Source organism: Mugil cephalus, chromosome 18, assembly GCF_022458985.1.
Source record: "Mugil cephalus isolate CIBA_MC_2020 chromosome 18, CIBA_Mcephalus_1.1, whole genome shotgun sequence".
In the NCBI taxonomy this organism is placed as follows: domain Eukaryota; kingdom Metazoa; phylum Chordata; class Actinopteri; order Mugiliformes; family Mugilidae; genus Mugil; species Mugil cephalus.
Window position 1 is genome coordinate 5,977,867 of NC_061787.1, and position 22,005 is coordinate 5,999,871.

The following is a 22,005-nucleotide window of genomic DNA, read 5'->3' on the forward strand; positions in this document are numbered from 1 at the left end:
CGTTTTTATATCTTTTTTTTTTAAAGCTATCTCCCATCAGGCTCGGGGATTCACTGAGCCTCCATTTCTGAAATGAAAAAACTAAATATTTGAACCTCTGTGTTATTTCAGTAGCTCAATATTGGATGCAAAATGTTAATAATGTATATTTATAAATGGCTGTAAGTCGAGTTAAATATAGAACACATACAGGCGTTCCTACTTAATCCCTCCATCAGTTTAGGATCCTTAGCCGGCGTTAAACTAAACACTACATATTAAAAACTCCTTGCAGGAAAAGCAGTCCCGATAAATTACGGTTAAGTTGCGGTGGGTCGGCACCGACGTGGCATACGGCTGCGTGAATCATTCAAACCCCCACGGCAGACTGTCCCTAAATAACTTAATTTCTGCGATGAGCTCTGCTGTGCATTTAATCACCAGCGCAGTGTGCAGCAGATGTTTAGTCAAAGCCGGCGTGTCAACCAGTCGCCCTCCGAGGTGTTCGGCCAGACTCACACACACACACACACACACACACACACACACACACACACACACACATACACCGACTGGGATTCACACAGCTCTGCGGGAGCGCGACCGATTCTTTCTATAAACGGGGGCACTTTTCGGTCCGTGTCACTCAATCCGGTTAGCGCAGCATCTGCAGCTCGCCCGGCACCGTAGTCGGCAATAAAATCAAACGCAGAGCCGTAAAGGGCACTTCAATCTATAAAAACAGAGCAACCAATTAACAGAGGGTTCAGGTGTGTGTGTCCATAAATCCATCGCAGCTGGAACACAGATCTACACTCACATCAGCTGAGGATATTTCTGCAAAAAGCCACATTTCATTTCCAAACTTTACTCCTCCTTTTACACACCCAGATAAATAAAGCTCTTGTTTTGTACTCCCCCAGGAAGCGTCCTATTCATGTGTCTTCCCACCTCGTTAGGACTATCCGTGACCGGGCCAATCACATAAGGTCTCATGTGTGCATCAGACCAATGGGGTGCGAGCTAAGCGAGTGCAGCAGCTGCAGCCGAAGCACTACATCAGCGCTTGCTTGGTGACACGCTGAGCACTCTCATCCAATCACCGCTGCCCCCGCTGTGTGCGTTCGCAACCAATCACAAAACGCTCCCGCTGCGCTTGTCTCAGCCAATCAGCTCGAGGCCCCGCTGGGCGCTGAGAGACACCAGGCCCGACTGAAAGGGAGGTCACCTCGAACCGAAAGTATTAGATCTATTGGATAAAACTCGGCAAATCATGCAGGATATGCGATCTCTAAGCGTTGTAAATCATATATACCTCAGCCTCTTGTAGTACTGTTTGACCTTATCCAATGAGGCGGCATTGATTTGGGCCTGGTATTCCTCCACTGACACGTTGTCTCTGTAGTAGTATCCCTCCATACTCTCCAGAGCTAGAAAGGCATGCACAACATATATGATTAAAACAGTGCTCAAGATCCTCTATAAAGCAGTTTTCAACTGCACATGCATGCTAAGTTTACCCTTTAAAACCTAAACATCCGCATGCAGATAAAAAAAAAGCAAAAAAAAAGCTTGCAGTATTTGAATTACCGTAACTCACGGATAAAATGGACAAAATTGGAAAGTTGCACTTTCTGGGAAAAAAAGCTGCCATTACGGTAATGATGATAAAATGAAGCCCAAAGTGAGCGGAGCCTGCGGTCGGCACATTGGATGATGCTCCGCCCACGCTCTGATCCTCCAAATAAGGACATGGGGGTCATGGCGGACGTCAAGATTTGCCCATCCAACTCTCCTCTACCTGTTAGCTCAGACTACCACCTGTCACTCAAAGCGGGAACGCCCCTAATTATGCCAATTTTAAGCAAATGAGTTGGAAAGAAATTCATCCCCCGTACATGTTTAATAAAGTGAGCAATTTGTTGGTAAATACAAACGTAGCTATACCCTCGAGACACACTTTGAATATTGTCAATAGCAAACCATTGTGAGTTACGGTAATTCAAAAACCGCATGCTTTATTGGATCCACGGCGATCCGTTCAGGTTTTAAAGGGTTAAAGAGTTGAACCAGCCTCAGTGTACCTTGTGTAAAGAGCACCGGGTAGATTTTGATGCCTCCTCCGTTTTTCAGCCTGTAAGGCAGCTGTGAGAAATAGAAACTCTCAAGGTAGAAGCAAACTTTCAAGGCCTGTCGAGTGCCCTCCACCTGGTAGGAAATCGGCATGTCTGCCAAAGAGGAGATTAGAGGAGAGGAGAGGGGAGAGGTAGAAGTCAGAACGCGGTTTAAAAGTTCACTCAAATATCACAGAATACACACAAGTGAGCCTGTAGTCACGACTGTCGGGCAGTAAAATGTGATATGAAACATTCAGAGTGCGTACTGGCAACCAGCGGCTCGCCTTCAAATTCCTGGAAGTGGAAGGTGACCTTCTCCAGATCTGTTAGAGCCACCTGAGTGTCCTCCAACATGGCCTGCTCGTCAGTCTGAGGAGAAACACACACACACACACACTAGTCTCAGTGCAATCAAAAAAAAAAAGAAAAGAAAATACTGTATTGACTCATGTAAGTAGCTACACAATGTATCCCATTATAAAGAAGACGTTAGCCACAGTTAGCTCGAGACCTGGTTTTAGACCATTAGGTTTTAGGTTTGTTGCAGCTTTTTACTGTTGTCCTCATAAAGAGACACTTTTGTTTGACATGTACTGGTAGCGAAGGGTGAATATACTTATATAACAAGTACTCATTGGAGGACGTTGGGATTTCATCATATCCAATTCTGCTTTTGCATTAAAATACACAGTCTTATATTTTGGTCACTTAAATTGTAATATACAGTGAAATAATTGCTGTGTTCATCTATTTAAAAAAAAAAAAATACATTATCTTATCTTAAAGAATTTAAGTTAAATTCCAAATAAATTGTTAGGTCTCAGGAGGATAATACTCCGGGATCAGCCACAACATTAAAACCACTGGCAGGAGAAGTAAATAACATTTAAACCATCGTGTGATAATTCAGTGTTTTGCTGGGAAACTTTTGGACCTGACATTCATTCGTGGGGATGTTACTTAGACATGAAGCACCGACCTAGACCAGACCAGGCACCCCCACCCCAAAGCAATGACATTTCTTGACACAGACCCACATACAAAAACAGTTCAGGAACAACTAACAATAAAAAACAGCACAAGGTGTTGACCTGGCCTCCACATTCACTAGATCCCAAACTAATCAAGTATCTATATGTGGGATGATCCACAGAGGCCCCTCCCCTCAAACGACATCTCAAAACACCCTCAGAAAAATCATGTCCATTCTCTGATGAGTCACAACTGTTTTGTGAGACCTACACAATATTAGGTCATAATGTTATACCTGATATTTGTGTAAATAAAGAAAATAAAGAACATAAAATGGCGATAGTGACGCATTTTTCGAGAGTCTGCCTGGGTGTGTATGTATATATGCGCTCATTTTGTACATAGCGACCCTCTTTCTGTTTACTTTAGCTCGCTTGTATTTGTTTACATCTCTGAATGTAATGTGCGTACGTGCACCCGCAAACGTGGCATCCGCTTGCGGCCGCCGCGATAGCGCCGCCGTCAACATTTAGGTCTGAGACGCATTCTTTTTCTTTTTTTTTTATGTTGTCTTCTCTCTCCACCCACCACACACAGAGGGATAAACAGAGCAGAGGTGGAAGAGGATTAGGCCCTTTTTTTTTTTTTTTTTTTCTAAAGACACATTAGAAATGGTCCGTCAGAGGGTGCACCCACCGTCCTGCCAAGCGACGCCTGCTGTGTGTGGGCAAGTTTATCTCAACCCACACAAACACACATCCACGCCTCTCGACGCACACACACAGTGTTCGTTCGTACGGGGAAAACACAAACATGTAGACACACACACACAGCCTCAGCAGCTCCTCCCGTGCTGCCTTTCATGTGGTGCCCTAAAAAGGAGCGTGCTGAGATTTCATTGGAAACTCCTGCAGGTACCCGAGACCCTATTATGTTCCACAGGGACACTTGAAAGAGAGATGTCTTGAGAAAGACGGGGAATGAGAGACAAATAGGGCCAGGGAGAAAGGCAGCATGTCAGCAGGAAGAGAGAGAAAAAGGGGGACTTGACGGAGGCCACACGCCCTCCAACATAAAACCACCAAAAACACACTCTGAGGGCGTCTTCATTGTGTCTACCTCCAACTGAATGAAGATACAAAAAAAATAAACCCAATGAAATGTGTTTTCTCATTAATACAAATGATGCAAATCTCATTACATTTGGAATTATCTGAAAATCCTGGAGGGAAATGTTAAATTAATTTTTACTAAATTAGAAATATTTTTGTCTTTGTTTATTTCTGCAACATCCCCACACGGTAGTTTGGGCTTAAATGCCAACTATGTAGAGAATGAAGAATCTGTGTGTCAACCGAGTAACAACAACAGAGGGAGGTCAGCCGTGGGGTTTGGTCGTGTGGTGCACCTCAACGGTACAGACTTTACCCAGACACAGTCACTGTGGGAGAGACTGTGTCAAACTCAGCACATTGCAGTGTTATTTTTGGGTTTTCCCTCGTACAGCCCGGTAGTGGCATCTTGATCAGAGACAGTTTCTTAGACCTGTCTACGTCTCTGCGACGCACACACACTCCTGCGAGATCTTGCAACACAAATGTCTCCTCCAAAAATAAATAAAACGACACTAGTGAAAGTTTTGGCTTCAAAACCTTAAGTTGCCAGTTTGTTGCACATTAACCAAATACTGTGAAAATAAAAAAATAAAATCTTACACGAACATCTGAGCTAACCATTTTACATCATGTAAAATTTATCATGTGTTATAACTGGGGAAAAAAGCATAAATCTTTTATCCATCTACACATCTGCAACACTTCTGACAATATTTAGGGAATATATATAAACATACATTTAAACTGTAGTTTCTGTCCTATTTGCATATAAGCTCACTATAGACCCCTTCGCAGTTTGTAAACGGTGTGACATATTTTGAGGGGCGGGGCTTAGCTGGAGGCAAAACATTACAAACACTATAGCCTGTAAAAGGCTGGTTAGCATATTTCAACTGACTGTTCTTGGCAAGAATGGACGAGGAAAATGCACATTTAGAGAGTGCTAATACAATCGCTCCACGAGACCGTGAGTGTTATTTTAAAAAGTTGTTCACCAACACCTACACTCTCACACAGAGGGGACAAAGTCTGGTCTGTCTTTATCAAGTGAAGCCTCTCCAACAAAGGTATTACAAGAAGTAAGTGGAAACACTGTGGAGGGTAACGTAGTAAATGCAGCTTCTGCTTGGACACCTCTGAAACATACAACTAAGCTAGCGAGCTAGCATTAACCTACACATTAATGTAACAAGAATACCCCAAATATTTAATCATATGTTTAACTTAACGTAATTCTAACGTCAAACCAAAGTTGTCTATAACTGACAGTGGCTGGTATGTGAAAAAAATTCAAGTTAGTGTTTTGGATTTTTCGTTTTTGGCTCCAAAAATACAGCAACACGACATTTTTCGTGGTTGACAGTGACAGTGTTCGCCTCAAGCTTCCCTCTGTTTTGCCTCCAGCTAACGTTGTGATGTTAGGGGTCGATTATACACTCAAGCAGCAAAACAAAATATTGATTGAATTCAAGATCTGAAAGTCTCTGTGAATGTATGGATCCTAGTTTTATGAGAAAAGGGTTGACACACAGGGAAGTTACAAAATAGCCTGTGTTAAAGCCAAATCTTTATACATATCATGCAAAGCAGTGAAGTGCAATGTGAAAAGTACACGACTGGGCAGTTTACAATTAATCCAAAGTTGACTAATGTTTTTAGTGCTTTGATTCTCACCAGATTGGGGGAAAGAAGGGACTGGAAGTGGAAGAGAAGCCCAGCGCTGCTGATCTGCTCCAGCCAACGACGGCTGGCTTCCTGGGCCTCCTGCAGGTCCTGGGGGTCCGGGATGTCCTGGTCCTGCTCTCTGCCTACGTTGTGGAACTGGGAGTGGACAGAAAAAAACAAACCAGTGAGCTGAGGGAAAACAATAATTTCCTAATTTCCCATTCCAAACACAAAACTCACCTGGTTGAGCACAGCCAGCAGATGCTCTGAGAAGGCGCACACAGCCGCAACAAGAGACTGACAAAACACCATGTCGCGACGTAACTGGATCTCCGAGTCTAGAAAACAAAAATATGTCTTAAAGGAAAAGCACTATGAGAGAGAACTAAGGCTAAATGGTTTAAAAACTCAGAAGTACAGACAGCAAGAGTGGAAGGAATGAAAAAGTGACTCAGTGAAGATTAAGCAAAAGGTTAAAAGAAAGAGAGTGACAGAAGTAAGCAGTGTGAGTTTGGTAGGTAATTAAAGGCTTTTTTGGAGCACTGGGTATTAAATATTGTATCAGGGAAAAAAAAAAAAAAAAAAATGAGAGCACATGACAGGTCTGCCGGAGTGCAAAATAATTGGCTGCCATAATTTCTTCAGAAATAGTTCAACTTTCCGTTGAGTTATAAATGAGTTCATGAACCCCTCTGAAATGAATAATGTGACATGATGAATGACCGCAAACTTTCTGACTATTGACCCAGCTGACTAGTTTGTAGTTCCTGGAGGTCTGTGAAGGAGCATAACGTCAGAATGTCATCAGCTCTGTTATTCTGGGCTTCTGTGGTGTGTGTGTGTTAGTGTGGCGAGTTTGTGATGCAGAGGTTGCCAACTTTTTTACAATAGAAAATTTATTTTTAAACCAGCAGAAAAAAGTAAGAACAAGGATTAACACATAGTACTTCAAGTACCAACGCTTGAAGTTTCTGTTTACGTGCATGTTTGTGCATACTCGTATTCACGGAAGACTTGGATATTTAAACTGATATTACTAATAAAAAAGTTATTAAAGGACCAGTGTGTAGGATTTAGTGACATCTAGTGGTGAAGTTGCAATTAGCAACTGGATTTTACAGATTAGATGTTTGTGTACAAATATGTGATAATTAGTGAATAAATTCTACGGTAAAATTATACAACTGAATTAAAATCATTTCATCTTTTAGTCCAAGTGATTGTGCCAAAATATATTTCAGAGATATTGTGTTCAAGACAATAGGAGAAACATATGGATAAACGGACAGACGGCCAAACCAAGAATATGATGCCTTTGACCACAGCTGGCGGGGACGTATAAATACAGTTCAACTTTGCGTTGCAGAAATACACTTCTACTTATTTTATGGCACTAATCTTCTTTCTACTGAGATTTACCTTCTCAACCATTTGAAGGGTCAGTGTTTATTTTACGTAGACTGCTGCCATTTCACAAACCAATGTTACTACGATACCAACCGAAACATTGGATTCTACCATTTTTTTTTTTTTTTTAATGTTCGTCTGTTGTTCTAAACTCTTTCCATTTGAGTGAATGTTTATCATTTAAATTCCCATTGCTTTACTTTTTTCCTTTTCCTCTTTGAGCCATGCTTACTTAATTTTTGGACTTGCAACTTCTCTCTTACGGAACTGAGCTCAGACTTTGAGTCGCCAGCACAGGATGTTCTCTGGAGGCAGTGTAGTGTTTCTTTTTCGTGCGAAAACACAATTAAGCTTAAATTTCCAATATGCAATGTATTCTGTACGATATTTCTGTATCAGAGTAAGAGGATAGGACAAACCTGTGTACTGCAGTAACACCAAGAGCAGCCGTGTCTTCACCTCTGAAAAAAAAAATATATATTCCACAGTGAGGCAGTGAATAACCTTAAATCACAAAAAGCCTTTTTTCCTAAAGTGGAATAGTATGACACATACTATAAACTGTGCCCCTTAAAGTCATAAATAGGACAGCACCGAGTGTCTCATCTGTTTTATCCCAGCTCCACAACTGTTCATCTTCACATGTAAACCAACATAACACCATAAAAACCAGCCACAGGCAGGGATAATGACATAAATCCACATTTGTTTGTAGTCATATTGGAGCAGCGGGTAACTTAAAGTCATGAAAAAGCCATCATGGGGAGAATAAGAAGAAAAAAAAGTGGTGTGCACGGGCCAAGCTGCACATTAATAATAACTCTGCTTGTTTGTACTTGCTCAGTCGTGACCGCCAGCTCACCTTTCCCAGGAGTGTCATGTGCCTGGTTGTTGGTCTCAGCTGTTTTGCATGTAGTACGTGCATAACGCATGTGTCTGTATACGTGTGTCTTTGTGTGTCTGTGATTTCAATCTGAGTGTCAACAAACACAAAACCACACTTGCTCATCAGGGATTTAAAATGGATAAAATGTCTCTCCAGATAAAAAAAATAAATAAATAAAATAAAATAAAAGGAATCGTTTCGGCTCCAACTCTGTGGCTGTAATTTATGAATCCCAGAATGGTTTTAGGGTTTAAAGTTTAAACAGGGCGGTGGAGTTAGTGGGACTGCCTGCACCTACACAACTATAACAGAGGTTTTGGATTACATCTAATAAATACGATGAGGTGCACTTGAGAATTGGGCTAGTCAAAGCACATTTCCTTCCAAGCCAGGCATGTTTTATTATTACTATTTTTTTCTATTTTCAACATTGTCAGAGACTGTGTGAGCAAACCATAGGCTCGAACGTTAATGGAAAAGAGTGTGCGTTAAGCCTCGTCTGGACTGACCTTCGACATATTTAGCGATAGTTTGTGTGAGCGCCTGAACGCTGCTGGGAAGGTTCCAGGGATCCTGCTTCACATGGAGGCGCAGCTTCTTGGTGCAGTTCACCCTAGGCTCCATTTCCTGCTGAAACTCTGACAAGACACACACACACAAACATACATCGATAATTAGCGTGGAACTAGTAGAGGTATATGATTTTTTTGTATTTTGCATAGAGACATGTGAAGATATACGATGGAATCGATCCTCAAAAGTGAAGCAAAGGGTGCAAGTGTCCATTTTTCTGATAAGTTTCGTCTTAGTTATTTGACGCTATAGAGGGTTTGTGTTGGCAGATGTCTGTTGGTTTCAGTCAATCACACAACAACTCTTCCCCAATCTTTTAATTAATTTTACAATTCAGATGCCATTAAAGCCTATGATTCAAACTAATGCGGATAATATCGTGTGGTCACCCAGTGGCTGTAACCATGGAGACGTCTGCTCGCTGTGACATCACAGGCCTCTACCCTCTATAGAAGCGGGGTGTGACATAATGTTGCGATGCCGACTGCTGACCATGAACGTTGGAATAAATAAATAAATAAAAGTGTATAATCCATAAGCCGATGCCAAGGACGTGAAGTCAGTCTCTGGGAAAATAAAAATTAAATAAACAGATAAATTTGACCTCTTTCCTATTCTTCCTCCTTCACCTCCCTTTCTGCCAGACTGTCAAGTCGACTCTATTGAAGACTATTTATTAGCATCATAAAAGTTTTGTTTCTTTCCTAAGACATGCCAAACTCTTTCAGCACATTTATTTAGAAGAACGTCTTGCTCTACATCTGTCTGCTTAACATCAACTTGTTTTTCTCTTTCCCCTTGTCAGCCTCCCTCTCTCTCCTTCCCTAGCACAAAATAAAATGAATAAAATTATACAAAAGTCTGTCAATGTGATGTCACCCCATAAAAACTAAAAAAGAAAGAATGCCTTGCATAAAGCTAACTTTGTGACGAGCATCAGATCAGTGATAGAAAGGTGGCTGTTTAACATGAGCTGTGTATGTGTGCGTCTCAGAGCATCAGATGCAGGAATGCTCTACTTGTTAGATAATCCTATTTGCCCTCTTATCAACCACGCACATTAGTGGAGTCGAGATGGATCAGCCCCGATCGAGGCGGTACGTCCCTCCTGAGGGCGTTTACGCGCGCAGGCGCACACGCACAAAAACACGAGCAGACCTATTTTCAGTTCAAGCGTATCCGAGCTCGCTTGACGACAGCTGGAGATGAGAGGGGAGACTGGATGCCAAATGGGTCGGGGTGTTTGGAAGCTTGACTTGTCAAAACATACAGAATAACGGTGGTAATCTGCTCCTTTGCTTTAAGGCGGTCTGTGGAGGTGCTGCAGGAGGGTCGCAAAATCTTTGGTTGATAAGACATTTTTTATATATATATATTTCTTTTTAATAAATACACATTAACATGAATCCAACATATTTTAGCGAAGGGATAAATGGAGGCAGGACACGTTATCTTTCAGTCAGCGCTTCACAACAACACAGGAGTTGTTTCAACAGTGCACTGTTATACAAAGAGCACCACACCAGTCGAGACCTGTCAATCTAAGCTTCCTGTACACAGCAGGCCCCGCCCCTATCACTTCTGAGCCAATCACGAGGCTGCATACTGACCCTGACAGGTTCCCCGCAATTGGCCAAGAGCCTATTCAGTCCCCAGTTAAAATTTAAACTTTAAGGTATGTTTACAGCAGTTGCATTGCCAACCTACTGTTGCACGTTTGAAATTAAAAAAAAAAGGAGTATTTGGACCTGTGTATTATTTGAATAGCTTAATATTGAATGCAAAAGGGTAATAATAATAATGTATGCTCATAAATAGCACTAGGCTGAGTTTAAGTTTCCGTTTGCGACCTCTGCTTTAAGTGCACACTTCAATAAAGTCACCTTCAAGAACGTAAACTGCAAACTGTTGAGGACAAAACAGACCACTGGGACACACTAGTCAGCTATCATTTACTGTACGCTTGCAGGAGGAAAGAAAACAATGCTTTTCACCGTGGTTTTTGTCCACCTTATCTTCAAAATGAGTTAAGTCATCCAAAAAGAGCACCGCAGATGATAAAAGGGCACAGCACCGCTAGTTTGTGCTTGCTTTGGGAAATGATAAGGATAAATTTAGCCCCTTCCTACAATTTCTTGTGAGAGATAAAATGTAACAATGGACGCTGCGGTCAATGAGGTCAGGTGGCGAATAAACTGGAAAATGAAAGCGATCAGACGGCGCACAGCCCCAGAACTTTTCTCAGGGTCACATTTTCCGCTGACTCGTAAGTGGCACTACAGTAACCACAAAGCTAAGATGAGCACCGGTGCTTCAGATACAGTGTTACAAGGAAGAGGGCGGGGGGAACGGCTGAAAGGGAAAAGAAAGAAGTGGAGAGACTGAGGGGGAGTTTGGTCGGGAATTCTTGCATTCTGGAATCCACCTACAACTCTTTCCCCCCGTGTTGCTGCAATAACATCTGCGCGCACACATTACACAACAGGAAGTAGCAGCCAATACGCGCAGGCGGCTGCAACATTTTCAGTGTGTGTTCTGGTTTATATCAATGTTGGTTGAGCTTAGGAGTCTCTCTCTAATGTTATCTTCCAACGCCCACCGTGCAGGCCCAGGAAGCAGAGCACCACACCAGTATTAGCTCTCCCAGATACTTTGAGGGAGTCTAAGACAGAAAAAATAAGTAAATGTGTTCAGACTTTGGTACCACGGGACGGGAGCATCACAGTCCCGGTGTTTTACCTTGTAATCCTCTTCCGGGTGTGAAGCACTTGGTCTGCTCGAAAGCCCGAGCCACCACCGCTCCTCTCAGCACGCTGGTGATGGAGTCCACCTAGAAAAACGCACAGGGGGTGAAGTTGCAGCGCTTTAAACCCACTAAAGCCAAGATCGAAAGTATGTGGAGGGGAAGCAAAAAAAAAAAAAAACTGCTGCCCAGACATAATCAGCACCTGCACTTCTCGCTCCCTCCTTAACACACACACACAATCCGCAGAGCCGCGGCGAACACAGTTTGCTCTGCAGTATGTAAACAAAGCTGGGGAAACTGCTCAACAATAAAACAAACGACAGGAAGCGGCCCAAAAAAAGCGCGGGGGCAGCTTTTCCACTGCTGATGGAAACATCCTCGTAAAGCTCGTCGTGCTTGGTGTATGCATGCGTTACATGCGCGTGTAATCGGACACGGCCGACGTTTGTTCTAAAGGTTTCCGAAAAGGTCAAGGGTCAAACTGTTTAAAAAATATATATTTAAAAATCATAGTCGCGTTTCTGACATTGTGCATTGTGGGCTGATTTGCCTCGTATGTGGGTACACAATGCTGGTATCACACAATACCTGACATTTCACCAGGCAGCAACAATATTAACTTCTTGAGACCCTGCGTCCTCATATGGGGACATTAGGTTTTAGGTTTGTTGCAGCTTATTCTGCTTCATTTAGACCTGTTGTCCTCATAAGGAGACACTTTAGTCTGCCACATACTGGTAGTGAAGGGTAAGTACACTTTTCTAGTTTGATATGACATGCAAATTTAACAAATTCACAGTCGCTCGTATGACTGGAATTTAATTGTTTCTGCTTTTGTATTAACCTCCTCAGACCCAAACTTTTATTTGGTCTCCGTTTTTTATTTCTCCACGGTCAGTAGGACCCAAGATGTATAAAAACTAAGCATCATCTTTGAACAGGAAGTAGTAGTTTTTGAAAAAAATCGTGTCCTCATAAGTGGACAATGGGATTATTTCATTATTTAAATGATAATAAAGTCACCTTATGTGTGACACAATATAAAACTGTTTATTTTAATACCTGAACATGTTTGAGCAAAGACAGGACAATGAATTCCCAACGTCCTCAAACGAGTACTTGCTAATTGGCGATGTTATAGCTCGTTGCTATCAATAAAATTAGATAAATTTGTGCATCATCTCAAACTAGAAACATTAATAAGAATAAATAAATACGTTTCAACCATAAATTTCTACCTCGTCCACTTCTATCCTGTGATCTTCAGTAGAATGAATCCGCTATCATGTTTTTACACCGACTAGTGTATTGGCCCTTTGCTACCACTAGATGGCAGATTAAGGCGTCCACTAATGAGGACAATGGGTTTAAATTAAGCAAAATAAGCTGAGGTAAAACCTAAAACTTGATGTCCTCATATGAAGACGCAGTTATCTTTTATCTTTATCTTTTCTAACTACTGTGTCACATGGATCACATGTGTGAAGATGCTTAGTTGACCCACCTGGCTGAATAGATGCTCCAGAAAGCTGTGAAGCTTCTTCTGCTTATCGTGGGACAGCCACACACTAGAGGGCATCTCATCTCCTGCAGAGGTGTGGTTACAGCTTGTTAGTATCGGTCAACAGCTGCACTGCATTTAACACCTGTATGCTTACTCAGAGCAAATCTAGAAAGTGTGTGGGTTTATTGCATCATTCTTTAAAGGTGGGGTTACTGTATATATTTTACAGTATAAACAACTGATGAATGTTTACTTCTGTGAGTCTTATCATCCCACATAAAGTATTACAACTGAGATTTATGAGGAGCAGAATGAAGCTGTTGTCCACTGTGGTGCGTCTGCGCACCTGAGTCCATCTCGTCGCTGTGAACGTAGGAGCTGCAGTGACTGCTGCAGATGCTGGTGAAGGAGGCAATGGAGTTTCTGTTGCTGTTACAGTCACTGAGGAGAGAAGGGGAGAGACCAGAGTCAAAATATGTGAATGAAACAAAGAAACACCTTAAACTAAGCCTTTGTTTAACCTCCTGAGTCCCGTCGTCCTCATATGGGGACACTGTAGTTTGTGGCTGTTGTCCTCACGAGTGAACACTTCTGTCGATACAGTGGTCGGTGTAAAAACATGATAGCGGACATTTCAGCTATTTATTCTACAGCCGATCACATAACAAATGTGGGCAAGGTGCAAAATCTCTTCCACATTTTATGGTTGAAACTTGTTAATTTACTTTTCTAGTTTGATATGACACCCAAATTTAATTAATGATGTCAATAGCAACAAGCTACAACGTCACTAATTAGCAAGTACTCGTTTGAGGACGTTGGGACTTCATTGTTTGCAATTTTGTCTTTGCACAGCCATGTTCTGATATGAAAATGACTGTTTTTTGTACTTTATTGTTATATAGGTTGAAATAATCCCTGTGTCCATATATGAGGACATAATTGTTTCAAAAGCCACCGCCTGTTAAAAGAAGATGCTATACTTACACTTGCTATACTATACTTCTTAGGTCCCAATAAATGCACATATCTTGGAAAAATTGAAAATGCATAGCAAACAAAAGCTAAAGACTTTCAAGTCATTTAACCACCTCCCACTGTTTTTACCTGTACGAGTCCCTGTTGCTTATTGTGTCATGTCCAGAGTCCTCTTGCTCATCCCCCGCCATGTTAAAGCAGACTTTCTTCCCGTTCCTTTCACCTTTATCCCCCTCGCTCTCTGCAGAAATGTAACTCTCGGGGCTCCTCACCTCTGATGCTGGAGGAGGATGAGTGATGGAGGACAGGAGGCTGAGACAAGAGAGGAAAGAAGATTATTTAAAACATTAAGTAACCTAACACAAGACGGATCTTAATAGTCTCACATCGCTGCCGTATTTTGATCTGCACTGTATATATAGATTATGCACCTGAGCTCATGACAAATGTGTGCCAAACAAAACCTGTTTGGCTAACGCACAACAGCTTCAGACGGTCAGGGATCCACGTCGTATTAATAGGCTCAAGCAGCTGTGTCAACATGCTGCAACTCGGCCGAGCAGATCATCCCTCGCCGTTACCGGCGGTTTGTTTTCTATTAGACAGCTATCAGAGGAGCAGGAAGAGGCAGGACAGGATATTTTCACAGTTGCAGCAACACATGGCGGCATTTAAAGCCATATTCCAATAAATGCTGGGCTTGGACTTTTTTTGATCTCTCCCCATGCACACACACACACACTGACGTGCGATGTCTGTTTACATTTCAGACTTCGGATTTTAATTTGCGTCCGCTTTAATTTTCCATTGTGTCATAACAGCGGCCTTCGAGGCATCTCGATGTGGGGGCAGAGCGGAGGGGCCGCGCAGAGGCCCGTCCAAATAAACAACCTGTCTACCTCATGCTAACCAAATGTGTCTCAGTTTTATGCCTCTTTTATTTTTATGATTTTAAACACCTCTCCTCTCCTTCTCTACTGACCCCCCCTCCCCTCTCTCTGCACCATTCACAGGCTGACTGGACCACAAAGATGCCCTCATTATGGTCCACTCCAGGAGCCACCACAATGCCCCCTCCAAAGCAGAGTGGCATTCCATCGCCATGGAGAAGCTCTCCGGCGGCGGTGATTGGCTCCCTGCTAATAAAGAAGTGAGCGCAGTTTGGGGCCTTTGGGTCTCCCGCTATTGGATGGAGCAAGGCAGAATAACAATGACTGGATCAGGACGAGAGGCTTCAAAAGAAAAGAAAAAGACAAAAGAATGGGAGCAGGCCAAAGTACACTCCTGCTTATTGCAACAAATTGGAGAAGATCTCCAGCTCTTTAACCTGCTTTGATGCATCAAACCATCAGGCTTCAACGGCCTTCGCTGCATCTGTAAATCAATCTGCATTACAAAGCTCCGCAGTTCGAGGTAGGACATTTGCATAACGCTGCAATCCATAGGGACGTAGCACGAGGAGCCTTTAGCCCTCAACCTGCTGCAGGGGTTGCAAGGAAGAAAGTGGGGAGGGGCGGTGTCTGATCCAGGAAGGGAGGAGGTCCTGATATAAAGCATGTCACCAGGCATGTCCTCGCACAGCTGTGACCCCCGTCACCGTGGCCCAGAGACAAAAGATCACAGGTCACCGCCTCTAAACGGATTCCTCAAGTGCCGGCCAAAAAAGATTATGTAACATCACCCTACTTCCAGTTGTTTCCTTTTCCTAAATTACTCCGAAGATATTTCTTATCTACTATGACTGTACCGGAGGCTTCCTGTCTGGATGAATGGGAATGAGACGCGGCCGTGTTTGACATGGTGCACAAAATAGCCACTTGAGTTCATTACTGCAGCATTAAGAAGCAGCGCCTGTCAGAGTCGATTGCGCCCAGTACGGGAAAAAAAAGACGAGAGACACGGAGGAATGTATTTGACTGTGTGTGCAGATGCAGAGACACGGAGGAAATGGGACTGAATGAAAAAAGAGAAAACCGGGAGAGAGACAGGATGGGGTGTGTGCAGCAGTAGTAGTAATGACCCTTGGCCAGTTTGTGAAACGGGTTAATATGCAAGCAAATCTAATGAAGAGCTCAGGAAGGCTCAACACACCCACAGAGGTCAAAGCGATGCACCCGGGCTGCTACTTGTGGCGCAACTTATTAAATTCAGTGCTGCGAAACCTTCAAACCGGCCCTTAACAAGCTCCTGAAGTGTGGCCATGTGTGTGCGTGTGTGTTGTTTGTCTGCATGTTTGAACAGATAGCGGACGGTAAAGGTCATTATCGCCTCGCTAGATGTGTCTCGGACTGTTTGAATGCGCGCGGATGCAGCCGAGCTAATTGGCAATGACAGGAGCATAACAAAATTTGTCCAGACTCGGTCATTACGAGGCCTGCCGTGGACTCTCCTCTTTATTACCATGGTGAGGTGACAGCTACGCTCCATCTAGCAGCTTTTAATATCATTCCTCAAGTGCTGCAGCCTCAGCTGAGGAGACTCCTAATAACGTGATCAATCAAATGATCACCTCAAGATTCATAACACACATTCTAATCAGCGAGCACCAATAATTACCAGCTACTATGGCAGAAATCTTCGAAAGACAGGAGGAGTACTATTACAATCTGGGCAGCCCTTGTCAAAACTGTAACTGTAAACCCAGTCGACCCAGTTTCCCAAATGCATACAGTTAATTTCTTGAGACCCCGTGTCCTCATATGGGGACGTTAAGTTTTAGGTTTGTGGCAGCTTATTCTGCTTCATTTAAACTTTTATCCTCATAACCAGATACTAGTTGGTGTAAAAACATGATAGTGGGCATTTCAGTGAATTCATTCTACAACAGATCACGTAATAAAAGTGGACATGGTGTAGTCATAGCAAACTAGCCTACAGCAGTGTGCAGTACGCGGCATACCATTGGGGTTTTCATGTGGACACCTCACTTCACCTAAACTTCATCACATTGTACAGTTTAAACTTCTTTATTTATGCTTATTAACTTCTCCAGTTTAATATTACAGGCAAATTCTATTAATAGCAACAAGCTATAACTTCACTAATTGGAAAGAACTTGATTGAAGACTTTGGGAATTCATTATTTGCAATTCTGCTCAGACATGAAAATTTACATATTTTGTTACATATTGTAATATTGAGTGAAACAATCCACACATGGGAACATCATTTTTTTCCCCAAAAACTACTTCCAGTTCTCAGGTCCAAATAATCTCAAATAAAGAGTAATGGAGAAATTAAAAATGCATAGCAAACAAAAGCTCATTTCTCAGGAGGTTATAGATTATACAGCCCTTTTCATACTTTAAGAAACTTTTACTTTCACTGTTCACAGTTTTAAAGTAAAAAGGGACGAGGACCCAAAGCAAAGCTGCGTGGATAGTCCTTAGTAACACCCCTTTAGCAACTTTCACTGCTTTAACCACTTCTTACAGCCTGCTTTTGCAAAAGGTTTCTAGCACTGTGAGATTCTTCGACTGCCTTCACATGTTGCTCATCTGAAGTCTGTCCACAGATCTGAAATTTAGCAAAAACTTCAGCTTTCGTCTCTTGAGGTAGTCTGTGTTTCCATTTTCTCCCTTGCCACTGGCTGTGTTTTGTGCCACTCCCCTTGGCAAACAGCTGGATAGGAGTACTTTTCATAAAATCTGCACCCATGCAAAGTTATCTGTGAGTCATTATGTCCACTAGGTGTGTTGCAATAATGTTGACTTGTTGAAATTCTCATTGGAAGCTGACTTCTGTGAAGTTCTTCTGAAGTTTGTCATTTGTGCAGGTTTTATTGCACCAACAATTCCATGGTCTGCTAAATCTTTATATACTGTTTTTTTTGTAGTCAAATGGTTTTGATTAATTTTCTTATCTAAATCTTACAAGGAATTCTCTAGAAAGGCTTTCTCTGGCTACCCCCAAACATGTTTTGCTGCCTTCTTACAGCCATGTCCCGTTTTGTGGGTATGAATGGCTGTAAACACTGATTGGCGCGACAGGGTTTGAGGAGTAGGAGTATTTTTAAAGCTGGTCTTCCCTAACAATGACAGTAAACAAGCCACGTCAATGGAAGCTAATTATGGTACCACACCCCAGTTAAAGGTGTTGATATGTCTGTGAAGGTTCAGGACAGACAATTGGACTTGTAGAACTGATGAAGCTGCTCGGATGAGGTGGCAAAACGTTTTCAAGAAACTCTACAAGTCCAGTTGCCTTTCTTTCACATTTTTGGATAAAGGGTATTGACATTTTTGCATGGTTCTGTTTTTTTCCAATATACTCACAGTAACAGAACTTAAGGACTTGTGAGCCAAAATCTTTGCATGTTTGCACTATCCTTGGTCCATGTGCATGTATTTATTAACTATTCATTATTGGTGAATGTCAGTTTTGTTGGTTTTTCCAAAGGGCGCCTCAGCCGATGACGCACCCTGCTTCATTGATATTGTATTTACTGGTGGTGTATTTATTGTTCTTGGTGTGAGCGCGGGGCGGTTGTTGGGACCGGAGCGAGTGTTTTTCCATTTCCTTTGTGTTTACGAGCCTCCAAGCAATGAATCCCGCAAACATGCCAAACACAGAGAGCCACGCAGGTGGTTAGAGCAGAAAACACCGACGGTATAGTTCCATACCCTATCGAATTTAAAATCCTGCACATAATTAAAGTTAAACACACTGTTTCGGGGAGTTTGTGTAGCAATATAGTAAAGAAAATAACCGCGCTGATTAAGTTCTGTTCCTTCTCCACCCTCTGGAGCAAAGCACACGAGCAGGAGCTAGACTAGAGTAATAACTACAATGTATGCCCACCAAACGGGCAGATGCAGCGCGCCGACCACGCCGGCTGCTAAGGTTACAGCTTGTTATATGAGGCAATCTGGTTTCAACTGACATTTCAAATCAAATCGAACAGAGCCGGGGCATGGTATTTCTTTCCTCCTTTCATAAACTGAAAGTGACATGAAGTGTTTCCAAACAAAATATCAATTTCACCTTTTGTTTTGCAGTTTGCGGCGAATATGTTATAACAGATTCATCTCAAGTTTGAGTTTATTTATGGACTCGCATGGAAAAGACTCGCAGGAGGTTGTAAACCCTTGCTTGTCGGCTCGCACGTGTGTCCACGCATATATACAAATATTGTACATAATACTCACTCGTCTATGTGGGCGCCATGTGTTTCCATCTCCTTGACAACAGCCGTGAGTTTGTAGAGGAGTTTCTGATACGCGTCCAGCGTGAGCAGGTCTTCTTCTCTGAGCAGGAAACGAAGCCCGTGGCCCTCCGTCCGGCCCAGGCTGTGTCCCGACGGCGCAGCCATAGTTGTGATGGTGTGTTGTACATTCACCATGGGGCTCAGCTTACCTGGACATTAACACATCAGGACCTAAATAAAAAGGGGGTCAAGACGTAAAGAGTGTTCCACCGGTGCAGGTGTTTTTCCACGCTCACCCTGCTCGGCGCAGCTGCGTCCTCCCTTCTCCAGAGTGTTCTTCCTGTTGTCCAGCTGCACGCCGAAGGCGCTTCCCAGGGACGTCGTGGTCTTGGGGTAGGACACCTCCATCACGTTGATGTGGCAGTTCGTGGGGCAGAAGTCGCTGCTGTGAAGAGGGGACACCTTGGCCTTGGCCTGCTTGAAGGTGGGCCACGCTCTGTTCTTTAGTACCCGGGAAAACTGATACAAAGAAGAAAAATAGCAAAATATGAGAATATCCCAATGGACATGACTCTTTTTTTAATTTTTCTAAATGATTCTATTTGTCTTTGATGCTTTAATGTGACTCTTTGGGTTAACTTTTACTTAATTATAGGAATAATGACCAGAAGACGCCAGCACTAACGTATTCTTCGCCTAATATTTCTCATTTTAGAGCAGGCAACTTTAAAAATCCGAAACCCTGGTATGATTTGAGCCCCAGCCATGTGAGAATTAAAAACACTCTATTTTAAACACAGAGCAGAGGATCTGTCAGCTAAATGTGCTGTTATGTTTTACACATATGACAGCGGGCCCCAGAAGAAAAACACCCATTACTGTATATTTTCAACATTTCTCCTTTTTATGTGGCAGCTGAAATGTTTAAACCAAATCAAAGAGCGTAAACAGACTCATAACATTATCATTGCTCTCATATGTGAAGAAACTCCGGGCCCAGACACGCTGCAACATTTAAACCGGAGCGAATGAGCTAAAGCGGCGTGGGACCACGTCGCCGTTGCCGTAATTGAGATTTGATGTGTGACTTCGACGAAGTTCGGCGTTTCATTTTTACCACCAGTAACATCGAACACATTCTCCTCCGAAAATGGTGTCGCGACAAATAAAATAAAGATTATTTTTTCCCATGAGGCGGACATCTAACTCCAACCAAAGCATGCGATGCGGAGCAACTTCCTTAACCCGCTACACGATAAAATCTCTATGTAAAACACAATTCACAGGGAGTCGGAAGGTCTGATTGGATCCAGCAGAGCTGATACTGAATATCACAAACAAACATTTTGTCTTTGGTGGATTTTGGTTGCACTTTTCTTGAACCCCCCCGCGTCCTGTCTTGGATATTTACAGCAGATGCGATACATTTTTAAAAATCTGTTCTGAAAACACAATTATAACATAATGTATATGTTAAATAAGGAAGTTATCTAAACATTTCGCCCTCGGCTATCTTAGAGCACGAAGCTGCTGTTCAGGCTGAGCTGATACGCTCCAGATGGACGACAAGCTGACCTCCTCTAAAGACGCGAGAGTCACCTCCACGTCTCCTGTCTGTCTCATGGCATCTTTGTCCTTTCTCCAATATCACATCTTTCCTTGTAACCATTTTCTTCCTCCTTCCTCTCTTTTCCTGTCTCTACATGCTTCTCGTTTGATTCCTTCTCCCCTCTCTAGGGGTCTGAGGAGGAATGCTCCAGTGAACGGGGGGAATCTTACACAACAAAAGTCCCGGGCCGCGTCTGCGCTGGGATATTTTTAAGTGACTGATAATTAAACCAAGGCCTTCCTCCTCTCTTATGTTGAGTCAAATCTGTTCCTCTCCCGTCCCTCTCTCTCTCCCTCTCCCTCTCACGCACACTCGCATGCATTGTTTTGCCTATAGACACATGTTCGCAGATGTGGGGGGTGATGGAAATTCTTTGGCTCCGTCGATGACCAGCTGTGGCCTAATCACAAACAAAGTGTTAGATGATACTACACATTGTGGACATATTCACAACAACAAGTTTGGACGTCAACGGCCAAATATTTCTTCTAAGTCAATGAGAGCCGATGACATTTCTGCAGAAACAGCCTTCAAAATAGTTGTGTTCGAGGTAACAAATGCTATGCAACATTTTAACGGACTTTGACTTGTTGATGTCGAGCATCCATCAAAGACACTCGTGCCTTTTTCACTGTGTTTTCTTCTCTGAGCCAGGTCTCAAATGCTGGATATTATTTTCCATCACAAGCATCGGTGTCGTAGAGGTCACTACAAACTTCTATCACACTGCAGAGCCACATAAAAAACTGCATAAAAGTGGCATTTGTATGTACCAGTTGCTTCGTGTTTCTCTTGTTGTCACTTTACAGAGAGCTGACATTTAGGGTTCCAAGCTGTGTGTAAATATACAAATATACTTTTTGAGTTTATCATAGTTGTCATAGTGTCATAGTTGATCACGTTTCGGCTGAAAAATCAACATGGCCGCCTATAACTAATCACCACGTGGCATTTTTACAGAAAGATCCTTCTAAATATTATATGTACAGTAGTGAGTAAATTGAAATTGAAAGTTATTTATGGATATATTGCAGTAACACTGTTGACAAGCAATACATCCACATTTGACTACTTTACATTAAATAACTAATAAAGAGGAGGGAGAACATGGCTTGGAGCAGGTCATGTGATTTGGATCCTTGAGAGGTGGAATGTGTTTATAATGGGTAACTTAGCTGAAAGCGATTTTTTGGACACAGATTATTGTTGTTTAGCTAATTAGAAGGTGGTTGTTATTAATGTAGTTGACATTTTAGTGATATTTAATCATTTTCTATGAATAAGTGATTGTTTCCATAATAAATAATT

At 42.5% G+C, this 22,005-nt stretch overlaps 1 protein-coding gene across 2 annotated transcripts in view; it reads right to left on the reverse strand.

The window, feature by feature from the left end:
- The window catches only part of prex2 (phosphatidylinositol-3,4,5-trisphosphate-dependent Rac exchange factor 2), a 94,315-nt gene that overhangs the window by 19,268 nt on the left and 53,042 nt on the right, over positions 1 to 22,005 (reverse strand). For both annotated transcript variants that reach the window (XM_047567874.1, XM_047567875.1), the window contains 13 exons: positions 19,385 to 19,607; positions 19,090 to 19,297; positions 14,072 to 14,254; positions 13,311 to 13,405; positions 12,965 to 13,047; positions 11,454 to 11,544; positions 8,651 to 8,779; positions 7,675 to 7,716; positions 6,089 to 6,186; positions 5,858 to 6,004; positions 2,363 to 2,465; positions 2,064 to 2,207; positions 1,295 to 1,409 (listed from right to left, as the gene is read on the reverse strand). In XM_047567874.1, the coding sequence (XP_047423830.1) occupies positions 1,295 to 1,409; positions 2,064 to 2,207; positions 2,363 to 2,465; positions 5,858 to 6,004; positions 6,089 to 6,186; positions 7,675 to 7,716; positions 8,651 to 8,779; positions 11,454 to 11,544; positions 12,965 to 13,047; positions 13,311 to 13,405; positions 14,072 to 14,254; positions 19,090 to 19,297; positions 19,385 to 19,607 (1,661 nt within the window). The remainder of the gene's footprint in view (positions 1 to 1,294; positions 1,410 to 2,063; positions 2,208 to 2,362; positions 2,466 to 5,857; positions 6,005 to 6,088; positions 6,187 to 7,674; positions 7,717 to 8,650; positions 8,780 to 11,453; positions 11,545 to 12,964; positions 13,048 to 13,310; positions 13,406 to 14,071; positions 14,255 to 19,089; positions 19,298 to 19,384; positions 19,608 to 22,005) is intronic.